Source organism: Akebia trifoliata, chromosome 8, assembly GCF_017979445.1.
Source record: "Akebia trifoliata isolate Shusen 1 chromosome 8, ASM1797944v1, whole genome shotgun sequence".
Lineage (NCBI taxonomy): Eukaryota > Viridiplantae > Streptophyta > Magnoliopsida > Ranunculales > Lardizabalaceae > Akebia > Akebia trifoliata.
In genome coordinates this window covers 7,330,543-7,346,437 of record NC_141382.1, presented here as the reverse complement: position 1 = coordinate 7,346,437, position 15,895 = coordinate 7,330,543, and the positions used below count along the sequence as shown (strand labels likewise).

Sequence of the window (15,895 nt, the reverse complement as noted above, 5' to 3'; positions counted from 1 at the left end):
TTGTGCTCCTGAGCTTCATTCTGCCAATATCATATTTCTTCCCTATGATATTACTCAGGTAACTTTAGAGTGTAAGTAATAATATTTGTTAAAGAGATTGACTCTCTAAAGGGATTGATCCTTATGAAAATATTGTACTAAAAGGTTGACACATCGAGGAGATCGAACTGCCTTATGGAGAATTAATATGGGGTTGACTCCTTAGGGAGGTTGAATCATCGTATATTAATTAATGAAAGGGTTGACTCTTAAGGGAAGCTGAACCTCCTTGGATTTGAAATAGTTGAAGGGGTCGACTCCAAGAGAGGTTGAACCTCCTTGAGGTTGAATAGGTCAACTCTATGGGAGGCTGAACCTCCTTGAGGTTGGAAGGGAAGGTTGAAAGGTTTGGCTCCTAAGGGAGGTTGAACCACCTTCAGGTTGGAAGGTTGAAGGCGGCTTCATGGGAGGAAAAACCTCATTGGGTTTGAAATCTTGAAGGGGCAAGTCTAATAAGGGCCGAACCACCTTGCGGTTTATATCGATTGACGGTTTCAGCTCCAATAGGGGCCGAACCACCTTGTGGTTTGAAGGTTGAAGGGGTCAACTCTAAAAGAGGCCAAACCACCTTGGGATTTGGGTTAGACCCATGGTTCTTGGTTAATTGGGTTTGGATCGGGTTGAAACATTATCTTTTCCAATCCCTAGGATGAAATATTTTTTATTCCTATACGCTTTGTCATAATTGATGGTCTCAACTAGTGTTGCTAAATATTTTCTCACTCTGCCAAATCATGAATTGGGTCGAAGCAAACTAACTTGCACTTTGGTCCGGAATGGGTTTGTTATTCACCCCAATTTTGTTCAATGGGTTTGCTATATCCCACAAACCCAGCCAAATGTACCTTAATGCACTAAACACTTAGTAGAAAAAGTTAAGGATGAAAAATAACATAAAGAGGTAATTTAATTTTGGCTTTGATTTCTTAATCACCTAAGTGAATTATTACCTGATCAATTATTCATATCATATGTTCGTACTTGATGGGACAAAAACTATCTATTGTTTTGAATATTTACAAGTCAAAAAGATTGTCATTGATTACATTTAATGTTGATGATTAGATAATTACTAGTCAATTAAATTCGAATAAAGATTTGATTTAATCGAAAAATCTAGAACTGAGATTCTCACTATTAGATTTTCTATAAAAATAATGAATTTATCAATTATTGTTGTTAACTAAGTTTTAAATCTTAATTTACTATAGGAAATTCTAAGCATCTGATGTAATCAGAATACACATCAGATCAAAGAATTGTATAAGTAAATTACTTTGATCGAAAAATTTAATCAAAAATAAAATAATAAATTCAAGAACATCAAAACACTAATTTATTAATAAAAAAATCCATTTACAATTATGTGGGTGCCTTTTTCTCCATGAAGTGTGGGTTAGGCGCACGTCACAGGTTCTATTCCCCTTTTGGATTTTCTCATGATTTAATTGGGGGACCATGGCGGTGGGTTGCTGTGATAGTCTTCCTCGAGATTAATCGTGATGCGCGCAAGTTGGCCCGGACACTTGGTTAGCAAAAAAAAAAAACTAATAACAAAAATAAATGGAAAGTTGAAAGGATGCAAAAATAACTCAATTTCTTTTTTTACTTCTAATTCCTCTTTAATTCTTTACTTTTTCGTTCTTGATTGTTGAGTTATTTGATATATCCGAAAAAAATTGAAAAGATTTAGGAGAAATTGGTGAAAAACGAATTTTTGAATTATAGTCGTAGGAGATGGATATTAAGCAAGGGATTTTGAAAATGATAATCACGACTAGCCATTAAGATTTTTGAGGATAGGAGATTAAAGAGAAGATTAAAAAACATGGATGAGAGTGAAAGATTGAATGAGATTAGGAGATTAGAGGAACGATAGAAATTGACAATGATAAATTTGCTTTGGAAATTTTATTTTTAGGTTTCTCAAAATATCTTTTTCTACTACTTTAATACAGCATGAATTCTCATAAAATAAAAGGATTATAATGGTAAAATACAATAGTACTATAGCAATTAGCAAAGAAGAATATCAAACAAACTATTGTCTGGTTCGAAATTATTCGACCCAACCCGAATCAAATAATTCAGGTTGGTTGGATCCCGATTAAGTTAAAGCAAAATAATTTGGATATGGTTCTATCTAGTCGGCTAGGAATGTGCATGCAGCTTGGTACATAGCTCAAGCTCTACCCAAGTCGGTGGGACTAGGGCTTGAGCAATTCAAGCCCAATAGATGTTTAGGGCTACAATAGATTTCAGTGTCTCTTTAGAGTGGGCTTCAGCCAAGCCCACGACAAGTTGGAGATCATGATTCTAATCTTAAGGAAAGCCAACAGTCTGACACGTCTATAACTATGACAAGGAATATTCCACTCCCACAAAAATGCATTGTGGAACAAAGTTTTTATTATTTGGAAATACAATCAAGAACTTGAGTAACACTTGGTATATTTTGAATCATTGTTTTAAGATGGAGTTTGAGTTATATTTGTTGATGTCTTTCTATGAAAGTTCAAGATTTCCGAAAGTGAACTTTGAATGTATTCAGATCAATGTCTGCCAATCATGTGGGAAGTTGATGTTCTAAGTGCAACTTGGATTTGGGGGTCCAATAAAGTAGTTATTTATTATCAATCAAACTTATCAGATATAAAAGATGGAGTTAGAGTTCTTAACTTTAATTTGATGAGTGAAAAAAGAAAATAGTGATTTATGATCAATCAAACTTGTTTGGACATATATATATAAAAGATTGAGTTAGAGTTTGACATTTGGATTTGTGGGGAGGTGTTTTTCAAATGCAAAACTTTAATTTGGAGAGTGAAAAAAATAAAATAAAAAAGTAGAGGTTTATGATCAACCAAGCTTATTTGGACATGGACATAAGATAGAGTTGGAGTTTGAAGTTTGGGTTTGTGGGGAGTTGCTTTTCAAGTGCAAAACTAGGATTTGGAGACTTAAAAATATCCTTCCCAAAAATGTAATGTAATAGTAAAATATTAAAGGGGGTATTTTAGTAATTTTGAAAAGTATTTTTTATTAGGTAAAAATTTTTGAAAATAACACTTTGCCTACTCTGTAGATATATTCATAATAGATTGACCTCCAAAGTAGCATATCAAAATTATTAGAAATCCAATAATTTTTATTTTTATTTTTATTATTGGTAATTTCTCTTTAAATTTGATATCTATGTATTTTTTTGGTTTTGACTTTCCTTTATGTTTGGTATTTTAGAAGCAATTCCTTTATGTCGGAAAAAACGACGGTCAAAACGACTGTTTTTGACAGTCGAAAAAAACGACGGTCTTTAACAGTCGTTTATTTACAATACAAGTTTTTTCTCCTTTGTAAATAAATTATTATTATTATTATTATTTTTTTTATAAATTAAAAAATTATTCAATATCTAAAAAGTGCAAATTGAGACTGTATCATCATTTCTATTATCCATTTCAATGTAATAATTTTTTTATTAAAAAGAATGTGAGATCCAATAGAAGACCCTACAATGTCACAACAAATTGGGTATCACTTAATGAAAAAGGTTCCATAATAGGTTGAGTTCAGATTCCTATGGAATAAATTTGGGAGATAATGTTCTCTGCACCCATTATTTCTTCTCAACCTCCTCTTCATCATCTTCTTCAACCTTTCAACGTCGCCCCAATTGCCATTATCTGCATATAAGTTCGGCAACAACAAGTAGCTCCCTGCACTCTCAAGCTCGAGCTCATACACATTCTTAGCCGCTATTTCTGCTACTTCTTCCTTGGTGATTCGAAGGTCAATGTTTCCATGATTCGAAGCATGGATGCTACTTCTTCCTTGGTGATGCATCCTGACCTGCCTGTATCATACATCCGATGGCCACGTAAAAAACATAGCAGATATTTAAGTCATGTAACTCCAAAAGATTTAATACTCAATAATTCTGCAAGGTTCAATAAAATTTATCAATAGATATATAAAGTAGAACATCAATTAAACTCACCAAGCATCACCATGGGAGAGACGAACTGCAGAGGTGTTGAAATAACGCCCATCAATATCAACCTACCATCAACCTTCAAGAGAGAAAGGTAAGGCTCGAGTGGATGAAATGCAGGAACTGTATCTAGTATATAGTCGAGTCTGTCTACGGCTTGTTGCATCTGAGCCGCATCCGAGCTTACTAGATACGCGTCCGCCTCGAGATGCCCCATCGCCTCCTCTCTCTTCTTATCAGATGAACTGATAACAGTCACGTGATGGCCCATAGCCTTCGCCATCTTCACACCCATGTGTCCAACCCCTCCAAGACCCAGAATCGCTCCCTTTAATCCACTCTTCATCAAACCAAAATGCCTCAATGGGCTGTACACTGTCAACCCGGCGCACAATAGAGGTGCTGCTTGTTCTGGTGCCATCCCATCTGGTATTTTCACAACAAACCTAAAAAAAAGGAATGGTCCAGTGCATTCCAGAGTAGAATAAATCTGTAGAAAAAGCACAAGTTTATGATTGATTTACTTCTGATCAACGACCATGGCACCAGCAAAACCTCCTTGGGTTGGTTTCCCATCAGTATAGACATCATTGTAGGACCAGATTTTCTTGTTACAGTATTGTTCGATGTTTGATTTACATGGAGAGCAATCCCTGCAACATCCAACAAGTGTGCCCACTCCCACAGAATCTCCAACTTTAAATTTGCCTTTAAATTTGGTTACATCAGAACCAACCTCAATTACTTCACCTGTAACTTCATGCCTTTTTTTTTTCAAATTTATAAACAAAAAAAGAACCCAAAATCAAAAAAAGATGGAAAAAAAGAAAGAAAGAAACAGAGCATGCATTTGGGATGAAAAGAAAGAAGGGGTTACCCACCCAGGAACCATAGGATAGTTAGACATGCCGAGGTCATTCTTGGCTTGATGGATGTCAGTGTGGCAGATACCACAATAGATGACCTTGATGTACACGTCTTGCGGGCCAGTGCTCCTGTTTTTTTTTTTTCATAGAAAAAATTGTTAGAGAGGAGATGAGATTGATATAAGAAAAGAGATATTAGAGGAATTGTGTGTTTCACCTTAGTGAATAAGTGTTAAGGAGATAGGATCCCTGTTGGGTCTCTTGCTGCAAATCCTGTTGTCGTTCTCTCCTTCTCAAGGCTACCCATCTGAGATTTTGAGTTGCAGAGCGAGAAAGAGAGGGTATTATGGGAAGAATGAGAAGGAGGGGAACAGGACAGAGAGAATTTCTATAAGAAAAAGGAATAAATAGAGAGAGTAACAAAGCTTTGTTTGGCAATTGGAGCCACGCGGCGTATCTGGTGGAGAGGTGCGGTAGGTGGAAGGGTGGGTCACAATATTCTTACGTTGAAAACTCGGAAAGGACAACAATAGCCAGAGTTACCCCACCAAGTGACTCAAGAAGAAATTCCACAGCTTTTCCCTTGTCCCAGTTAATAGCAGGTCGGACCTCTAAAACCTTTCAACAGAGAAAACAAAGCTTAATATCCAAACCAAGAACAAAATTGAAGTAGAAGACAATCTTCAAGTCGTTAAGTAAAATACCTTCCACCTATGAGCTAATCGCAGACGTGATTAGTCTTTAAGAATGTCATGGACACACTGTGCTACGGTAGTCCAATTCTGATAGGTACACCATGAAACACAAAAATAAATAAGTTCAATTTGAAAGCAACACATAAGCTGCAATGCAGGATTCAATATGAACGGTCTAATTCAGTTGTAGAGATCAAAGCAGCCATTTTACCTTCCAGATATTGTCACCTTCAAAACTAAAATTGAAAAACTATATAAAAATACAAACGATTAGACACATCTATCAAACTATTATTTAAGTAAAGTAAAAGATGAAAATACTATTCCAGATATTGTCACCTTCCAAACTAAAATTGGCTACTAGCTAAACAAGTTTTTCATGTTCTTGCTAAACAAAATTAAAATGCTTTTCTATAATTCATTCCACCACTTTTTTCAACTATCTTGTTGAGGGAAAAAACAAGATTGTAAAAAACCAAAACAAGTATAATGGTGACACTTACATATCAGAGGTAGCAACATCAGGACTAGGATGATCAGTTACTTGTTCCTGTTAGAAAAATGTATCAGCATAAAGGCAGTATATCAACCACAGAAAAAAAAAATTAGAGACCATGAATGTGTACCCACCACATCTTCCATTGTTTCTTTCACAAGTTCCCATCTTTCTTTTTTAAGTGTCAGTATCTCTACATCACCATCAGTGTATAAAATCTGGCATATAAGAAACAATCATCAAACAATGTACATAAAAAAATTAGAAGAGAGAGAAACAAAATATTTGGTGTATAGAACCCATGAGGGGCAAAATCAACCTTATGCTTCATTCTAACAGGATCAAAAGAATCGACAATGCCTTCATAAAACCTGCAAAACATCATAAGTATCAGCACCCATGACTACAAAGTGTAAGAATCACATTCTCATGCAAGAATACAGGATCAGTACTTACGTCTGATCTCTTGGCCACCAAACTTTCATCTTGGAACCAACAAGGTTCTCACCTAAATCTTCCACAGAATCTGGTGTTCCAGAAGTCTGCTAATCAATAGAATGATTTAGAGTACACTCTATGTTACAAACTACTTAACCAAGAAATAACCGTATACGCAATGGAGTGAAAATGTTAAAAAAATTATAAGAACAAAACAATGGGACCCACACATTTTGGCTCTTCCTACGTGGCAGAGTCTTTTTATATTTGGTTTCATTTTCAACCCTTTAGACACCACTGTTTACATGTGACATCCAAATCTTGAATCTTGGATCAGTAGATGAGCTTAACATGGGCACTATCTTTTTTCTTTGGTGTGGGAAACATGGACAGTAAGAATGGGTTCATTTTGATATATATGATTTTCTGGGTAGGGTCCACTATTTCAATGGTTAGGATGGGTATGATGGTGGGCCAAAGTATGATATGTGATACTGGGTGACGAACCTACTATTTTGAACAGAGATTTGCTGTTTTGAAAGTTATGTGCTAAGCTGATGAACCAATGGCATGACGCCATGTGTATTAAATGAGCAAAAGTGATCGGTGAGTGAGAAAATTCCAAAAGAAAAGTTGACTAAAATGGAGTGGCTTACGCCGATGTTTGTGGATCTTTCGTTTTTAACATACAAGCAAATGGCACGTGAAATGCACATGTAGAGAGAAAGTTGTGTACAACACGCTTGTTCAATTTCACATGTATTTTAATCTTACATAAATCCTAATTTTTGTAATACAAGCAAGTTTGTAAATGGTACTTACTAATACCATATCATTGATTCTGATTCGAAATTATTATTGGATCAGTAGATTTGATCCAATCCAGTTACAGTCGTAGATGTGGCTTAGATTGAAATCGAAGTGGAACAAATAAGGTTCATTATTAAGGTCTGGATCCATTTGAAATGTACCTCATGTGATCTAACAGCTAACACATGTGAACTAACTAAATTGGAAATATATGAACCAGAAAGTGATACATATTCGAGCAGAAATAGATATTTAGGTAATGATGAAACAAATGCTCCATTACTTTTTTATAAAGGTATTGTAGGCAAAAAAAATAATTGGTATATTTTGGTGAGTAATCCATGACGTCAAGGCTGATGCAGTGCCATCTGACCTAGACATGGTCTCAAATTTCTAGTAAGACACTGCCATCATCATCAAAATCTTCTCCCCAAATATTTAGAGACAGCTGAACAATCCCTAGGAGAAGGAATGTCCAGTAAAGCATTCATGATCTAGTCTCATTAACCAACATTTATATAAAAGGAAAATAAAAATTATAAAAAAAAAACATTCATTGACTAACACTACATCATCTGCAAACAACAACACCAATGGTCATTGGGCCCGCTCAAATTGTTCGTAAGTGAAAAAATTTCATAAAACAGAAAAAAAGCCTCCACTACGGTACCATGTCCTTCTATCCATATTGAATAATTCTAAAGGATGACACTAGAATAGTCTGACAGCAGTGAGAACAAATTTTTCTTGTCATTTGCAATGTTTTGAATGGGATATTGCCAAATCTATGTCCCCTGAAGGTCCTGCAAGAAAAAAAAATGTCGAGTATTCCCTGTTTTGATCAACTAACAATCAACCGGTCCTAGGTTGTCTTTGCTTCTACTACAGTTTAGCCTTGACAAAACCAAAGAGAGATTTACACATTGTTAGGTGCAAAACCAAGGTGATACCTACATCTTGCCTCTAATAGTTGATGAAAGCAGTGCTTTAGAATCACCAATCTTCCTTATGGAATAATGTGCATATCCCAATGTAACAAGAAAAAGGGCTCACATCAGAAAAGGATGGTGTGAGTCTCCCGAGGCAACAAAAGAATTTAAAAAAAAAAAGAAAAAGGAAAAGATAAGTGATTTCTAGACATACTGAACCTATAGAGAATGAGGATGAAGGTCTCTCTGAAACCTCATTTCCTTAACCACCTAGACATGCTCCACAAGTAAATGGAATTAGTGTTTGATAAAGACCCTAGCTTTGTAAGAAATACCCCAGTTGAATAGCTGTCCAATGCCATGTTAGAGCATGAATCTAACCTTCTACATGCATGAGGGCACGTTCTAACTTTCGCATTCTTCACGTAATGTAACGACGTAAAGGCAGACCTGTTTGAAGTTTGGACCCTCCGTCACACACTTCACAATATATACCTCATTTTTCTATTTCTTTAAGTCTGGTGATCCATTATGACATCCCTTATGGAGTACTCTTACTCTATACCCTAACGCTCCATGCAAGTCACATTTTTTGTTTTCTTATATCTTTACTATTAGCTGTAAGACTATTATACAAAAAGGATTTAGAGATTGGGGAAGATGTTGCCCATAGAACCAGAGTTTGATTGTTAAAATGGAGGGAGTTCGTATATTATAATTTTATTAAGATGTGAAACACCAATCCTAACAAGAGTAGATTACCCAATTTCAACAAATAATTTGGCAATGTGGACGTACTAGATTAAACAAATAATTTCAACAAGAGTAGATCATCTACCTACTGCTTAAATTGCTCTTTACCCATTATGACGTAGTGGAAGCATACCCATTATGACGTAGATCATACAATATTTTGTTTCATATGATGCATACCATTATGCTTCCCTAATAATAAGGATGCTCAAATTGGGTTTATGTTCTTGGGGGCAGTGTTGATAGAAAAGAAGCTTGTAGAAACTCGGATCACGATTCATGTTGTTAGATGGTTAATTCATACAGATTTTTTCCTCTATGAAATAACATTATGTAATAATCTAAAAAATAATCTATATAGAGTCGTGCTAGAGTGACCTCAAGATTGTACCTCATATCTCACTTTCCTGAGTGGAATTATGTAGGAACCCTAGACAATGATTCCTATAGACTTCCACACCAGGAAAGTGAGATATGAGGTACAATCTTGGTCACTTCAGCATTATTCATCTATATAATATAATATATAACTACTCTAACTCATCATATAATGAAAAGGTTTGTATGGCTACTTACAAAAACAATCTACCAGGCAATCTTGATATGCAACATTGAGAGGCATTCTTCAAAACTCAAAGATAAAAAGCAAAAGATCTTTTCTCAAAAAAATCAAAATCGTGTTTACTTAAATAGTCTAAGATGGAAGATTGAGAAAAAGAAAGGAACAATCCTTGTCTTTGGCAGCATTACTTCATCAACAATTTTCGGCATCTCATCAACGTTTTCATTCTCAATCTTTATATTTGCGTCGAAAGAACATGCATTCTTGCCATTCATGTTTAGGTAAAATAAAATAAAATAACAACCACTCGTTATCTTTCACTTTATTTATTTATTTTTATAGAGTTTATAGTTTAAGAAAAGCAAAAAAATACATAGGATTCACTATTTTCACCTGAAAAATATGACCCTTGTTTTTATTCCAATAGTGTAAGATTTGAATAGTGAATGGTACACGAAGAGCAAAATTCAAAAAGAAATAGTTGGGACTTGTATCTAAAGGGTTTCCATATGTAAGATTCAAATCATTTTGGTTAAGATTTGAATTGTAAGATTTAAATCACAAATTGTAGGACTTTAATTAGGAGTATCAACAGGTCCATTTCAGTTTGAAACGTCAATATGTGTGAACATTGTCCAAAAACTCAATCAAGTTAAAGGTGATGTCTTGGTGTTCATTCAGACAACACAATCAAACATTCAAAACCTCTAGTAGATGAAATAATTCAGAAAAATTAATTAAGAATATATTTTTTTTTTCTAAAAAATTAAAATAAAATTCAAACAACATAAGAACACTAGATACAATCAATTGCTCTTCAGATCAAGTACATTAAATGCACTCAAGAACTGTTTCAGATCAGTTTAGAACGTCAATGAATCCAATCAAACCTTATTCGCGAATTAAACTAAACCTCGCAATTGAAGATTTAATAAACTCAATCGAAGACCTAAAACTCTCAGATAAACAATGAAATTGAAGTTACCTGAGCAATTACGGCAGAGATCCCTCCAATGAACGCTTTTCCAGAAAGAGAATCGTTCGAAACAGCATATCTTAGGTGCTCGTATCCGACGATTTGAATCGGAGTGTAGAAAAGATGCCTAAGAATCGCTGGAGATAAACCCTTGTAGAGACCTAGAGAGCCTTCTCTTTGTATAATCTCCGAGGCAACTCGGAAGGCATTGCTGGGCCGAGTCAAAGCAAGATTCGGTCAATCGAACAAAGCCCTAAAATTTTCGATCAAACGCCGATCGATTATGCCCTAAAACTTGCAAATCGAAAATGATTGCGTCTTCAAAATCACAGCTTCTGTGAGTGAGAGATCGAGCAAAGATCTTTCAATCAAACTCCAATCAATTTCTTTTCAAAAAAAAAAAAAATCCGAACGATCTACTTTCAAAAATGAAAAACCTGATCGATTCAGCGAGAGAGAGAGTCGAGTGAGTGAGAGAGAGGGAGAAACGCTAGATCAAAGCTTAGAGTTGATTCGAGAAGATAGATCCGAGAGAGAGAGATTCGAGAATAGAGATCCGAGAGAGAGATTCGAGAAGAGAGTGAGAGTGAGAGAGAGAGAGACAGAGACAGAGACAGAGACAGAGACAGAGAGACGAGAGAGATGAGTTGAGAGTGAGAGGAGCGTTCGACAATGGCGGAAGTCGAGTTCTATCCGAGGACGGAAGACAGAGTTGAGGACGAGAGAGAGAGAGAGAGAGTGAACGAGGGACCAGAGACAGTCGTTTTTCTTTCTGTTTTAGAATGGCTATTGGCACCCCAACTTTTACTTTTTACATAGAAACGACGGTTAAACGACAGATTAAAACTGTCGTAATTAACGACAGCCTTAAGCAGTCGTTTTTAGCGCAATTACGCCGTCGCGAAAAACGCAATATGACGTAGTGGGTGTTGTGTAGAATTAGAATGAGTGGGCATTCAAAATGTTCTGGAAAGAATGAAGTCGTCAATCATTTTGAAAAACAAGATGGAAAACGACAGAGGCGATTCGATGAAGCAAAAAAATTTGAGCAACCAAAAGAACAACAACAACATCATACTGATGATCATGGATACATCGAATCAAGCCTGACCTCTAGATTATTTTGACGATGAAGAAGAACGTTTGAATCTGGAACTCATATCAATCTTGCAAAAAAATAATTAATATAATTTTTCAGGGCAAGGGAAATCTATTACCCTAGACCACCTTATTGGGTCCATTCTAAATTTATGATTCGATAAATATTTGTTTGCATGTTAGTTTGGTTTCGGTCAACATTTCTCACTTTGTAATTAATCAATTTTGGATTCAGTAATCATTAGATAGGGTTTAATTTGGGTAAATTTATTCTAAATAATTTCGTAAAAAATTTGGGAAAATTTTTAAAAATATACAAATGATGTTTTTTAAATTTTTTATCAAAATCCATCATCTTCAACCTCCTTAAAAAATTGTATCTTGTTCTTGAGATTTGAGTGTGAAAGAAAATAATTTTTTTGAGTGTGGGGGATAAAAATGTAACCATATTTGATTATTCATAATTATTAATTGGGACAATAAATCTATCTCCAGTCGTGTGTCGATGAATTGGAACAGAACCAAAATCTAATCCATTTGTGATCCAATAACTTGAGTCCATGACTCTAGTCAAGGATTTGGATTCCAATAAGGATCCAAACCGACTAGAATCCGTTAGGGACCCTATCCAATTTGGGTTCTGATTAGAACCTTGAAGTAAGCCAAGGGAACTGACTCTATTGAATTTTAAGTTGACTCTGTATGTATACCGGTAGGTGTGTAACTTGATCTGATTTAAACCGATAACCGAACCAAACCGATAGCTTTGGGGTGCTTTGGCTTGGTTTGGAACAAGTTGCGGTTCGGTTCGGAGTTACAAACATGGAGAACTAAACAATTTGGTTTGGTTCTTGGATCAGGCTTGTATAGAACCAAACCAAACCAAGAACCGAATCCTTATGTAATAAATAAATATATATCTATATAATAATTATTATGAATTATTTTAGGAGTTAGGACATAGATTAATGATCTTTTATGGATAAGCTAATGACTTTTTATGGATAGATTAGTGATTTATTGTAAGAAATTTTATGTTTGTTATTCGTTTGTTTGTTTCGTTCTTTAAAAATTGTTTCTTATAATTTATAGAATATTGCAACCCACATACCAAAAATCATAGTGTTTGATAATTTGTATCTACTAGATCTAAGCTCTTGAAAAAAAAAATTTAATCCAATAATTAAAAATCATTCTTAAGACAATACTATAATCAATGGATGCACATCACCAATCAAACTAATCTTTTGTGTGTAGATTCACCAAAGGATGGACCACATATCCAAGGTCGGTGGATCACCAAAAATGCCACGTGGCATAAAATGGGGTGCAAACTAACCTTGGTTAAGAATGGGACGCCGTTCTGGATCCCTACTCTAAATCTAAATTGAAATCATTGTTCTTGATCCATAATTTAAGAACGGGACACTGTTCTTGACCCATACTTTAAGATGGAGTTAGAAATTTGGATTCTAAGCTCGAGTTATGTTAGAAATTTGGGTTTGGGGAGCATTGTAGTGGGTCCATTGGGTTACTACATGTGCCAGCCATTTCTAACTTGTTACATGTGGGTCCCATGCATTTGATATACACCCTCTAAAAGCAAAATGTGGAAAATAACTACGAGTCATAAATGAAGTTGATTGATTGCTTGCATAACAAGGAATCTTGAAGGGGGGACGATGACAAGGAACCAAAAGAAAGAAAAAAAAAAAAAAAGACAAATCTCAAGACCATGCAATAGGAAGTAAAGGTCTCAATTTTCAATTCTTCGTTAGGGCCACCCTCGGGAATTTATCCCAAAAATTATGTGGTACGTGGGGTGGGGGGGAGGGGACTGCATATGCCCTAAGGATTAGTCGGGTGCTATAAGAGGCCCAGATGCCTCGATTTTGAAAAATAAAATGTCTAGAAAATAATTTGATGTTTTCCCAAAATATTTGATGTACTCCTCCAAACATGCATTATTGCACATGATTGTAAGTCATATCTGTAATTATCGATGTAGTAAAATTTTGTTTAATCTAGATCGGATGTGTGAAACCTTAATACATGAGTAAACTCGAAAACTAAAGATGTCAAACTTGACAATAATAGAAAAATGATTTGAATTGAAATTATTACTCTCTTGATTTCGTTGTGTATGTGAGCCACTTTGTTTTAGAAGGTTGTTATTATATATTCTATGGTTGGTAAAAGATTTTTAGTTGAATTGGTTAATTTTACTATTTTAAACACCCTACTATTTCGATTTTTGTTTACTATTTTGGGTCAGTACAGTGAGAGTAAATAATAGAGACACATTAACACTTTGTTTGGATTGAGAGAAGTGGAGAGAAGAGAAACTCAATTTCTCTCTACCATGTTTGGATTGACATGAGAGAAATTAGGACAACTGTAGAGTTTTAAAATATCTTAAAAGAGATCTTGGGGTAGAGTTAGAATTATAAAATATTTTAAAATGGTTTCTCTCTACTTTTGGAGAGAAAGAAAATTCACATTTTCTCCTTTTCTACCCTGTCTAATTCTTTTCTCTTCTCTGACCACTTAACAATCCAAACAAGACAAATAGAGAGAAATTCATTTATTTTCTCTTATCTTCTCTCTTTTTCTTTCAATTCAATCACAGTGTAAAAGTCTTGCTTACCAAAAAACATTAAAGCATGAAGTCTGCGGACATGGATTCTTGATTTTAGTGATGATTATGAATATTCAAAAATCCAATATGGGCATGTTCTTAAATATAAAAAGAAAGAGACTTAACAAAGTTCTGTTTTATCATATCCTTAAAGCAGTTTAAATTGTCACCATTGAATTAAAAGGATCATCCAATAATCATATCATAATATCATAATCAGATAAAACGAAAAGAAAAGCCTTATTTATTATAGTCTCGGCAAGAAGAAAGCTAAGAGGAGATTATCTTGTATCCAGTTGTTTCAGTTGTTATGTTAGTGCAATCATTATGGCGATAAGGAAAGTCGTTCCACTCAGGGCTTGAGCTCAATTACATCTACCCTTCGCTACACTCGATTGGAAGTGCCGAAAAGGAGTCACAAGTCTTCTTCCTTGAATCCATGATAAGGAGTTGCCTCTACTTCATATCCTTAGGGTACTAAAGCCGTTCCGGTTGGTCCCCTCTATAAAGAATGTCAATTCCTTACACTCGATTTAAACAACCTTCGGCACACGAAATCAACCCACTCCGGGTCTTGGTCCGGAAAACTAAGGCTTTCATCTAAGATAATAAGCTTCTCGGGGAGTGGTCTACCACCAAAAATATTAATAACATCCTCGGGAATTATACTTTGATGACATGAAAGGCAGATAAAGCAAACCAGAACATTACTCAAAAATCTGAATACATATAAGTATAAGAAAAATAAAACTTTTATCTTTGTAAATCTAATCAAAGAAAAAGGTTCTTGTCGTGAGTTGATCCGATAGTAGCAACTAAATGAATAGATCTAGTTTCTTTCGAAACAAGGGATCCCGAAGGAGCTCAATTACAAAGACCCTCAACCCTTGAGGTGTTGATCACTCAACCCTGACCGGTCAATCTCTTGTCATTGCTATCTCATGCGTGAAGGATTGCCCAGGCTCCTAATTAAGTCCATCCAGGTCTTCCATCTTTTTCAATTCAGGTTTCGACTCAATTGGTTGTCCTCTCCGATTGGTGAACATCGAAGGAGAAGAAGGTGGAGGGGACAAGCCGTGAGGACCTCAAGGGAGGTCCCGATTGTTCATAATAGAGTGAGATTCACGTTGCTTGGCTTTCATTTTTGTACCGGATAGGGGGGGGGGGTAATATAATTTGTAACGAAAATTATAATCTAATGAACTGGCTATAAAAGCTTAAGGATACAATCGATGATTTGAACAACAAAACTTATGAAAAATTCAATGTATTCCTATTATTCTTTTCTTCCCAAAATCAGGTAATTTCAATAGTTTACAATTATGATTAGGTTCATATAAAATCCTAAACCTAAAACATAAATCTCGCAAATATATATGTATTTATTTATTTTGAATATATATTTCTTTCTCATTTTTTTTTTTTTTTATCTTCTTCATCTTGCAAGTTTCCAATGAAATGTTAAGTGAGTTTGTTTGTATAATGGAAGAAGATCCAAGAGGTCACACTTTTGTAAGGTTGTAGAGTTGTTCTAGTTTTTAATGAATCGAGGTTAAACCTGTCCCAATTACCTTTCAATTGAAGAATAAAGTCTTTAATGAATT

At 35.0% G+C, this 15,895-nt stretch overlaps 1 protein-coding gene across 1 annotated transcript; it reads right to left on the bottom strand.

Annotated features, from left to right (window-relative positions):
* Positions 1-3,639: 3,639 nt before the first annotated feature.
* LOC147395837 (cinnamyl alcohol dehydrogenase 1-like) lies at positions 3,640-10,792 on the bottom strand. Its single transcript, XM_086450782.1, has 8 exons — positions 10,565-10,792; positions 6,544-6,629; positions 6,407-6,458; positions 6,222-6,305; positions 6,095-6,141; positions 4,555-4,683; positions 4,037-4,476; positions 3,640-3,892 (listed from the first exon to the last, which is right to left on the bottom strand). Exons 2-8 carry the CDS (start codon positions 6,570-6,572, stop codon positions 3,804-3,806), a joined length of 870 nt encoding a protein of 289 aa, XP_086306908.1. The 5' UTR covers positions 6,573-6,629; positions 10,565-10,792; the 3' UTR covers positions 3,640-3,803.
* Positions 10,793-15,895: the final 5,103 nt, after the last annotated feature.

Coding starts and splice junctions, on each gene's coding strand:
- LOC147395837 (XM_086450782.1), bottom strand. CDS start 6,572: ATGAAAGTTTGGTGGCCAAGAGATCAGAC. Junction 6,459..6,543: donor TGGTGGCCAAGAGATCAGAC/GTAAGTACTGAT, acceptor GATGTTTTGCAG/GTTTTATGAAGGCATTGTCG. Junction 6,306..6,406: donor CTGTTAGAATGAAGCATAAG/GTTGATTTTGCC, acceptor CTTATATGCCAG/ATTTTATACACTGATGGTGA.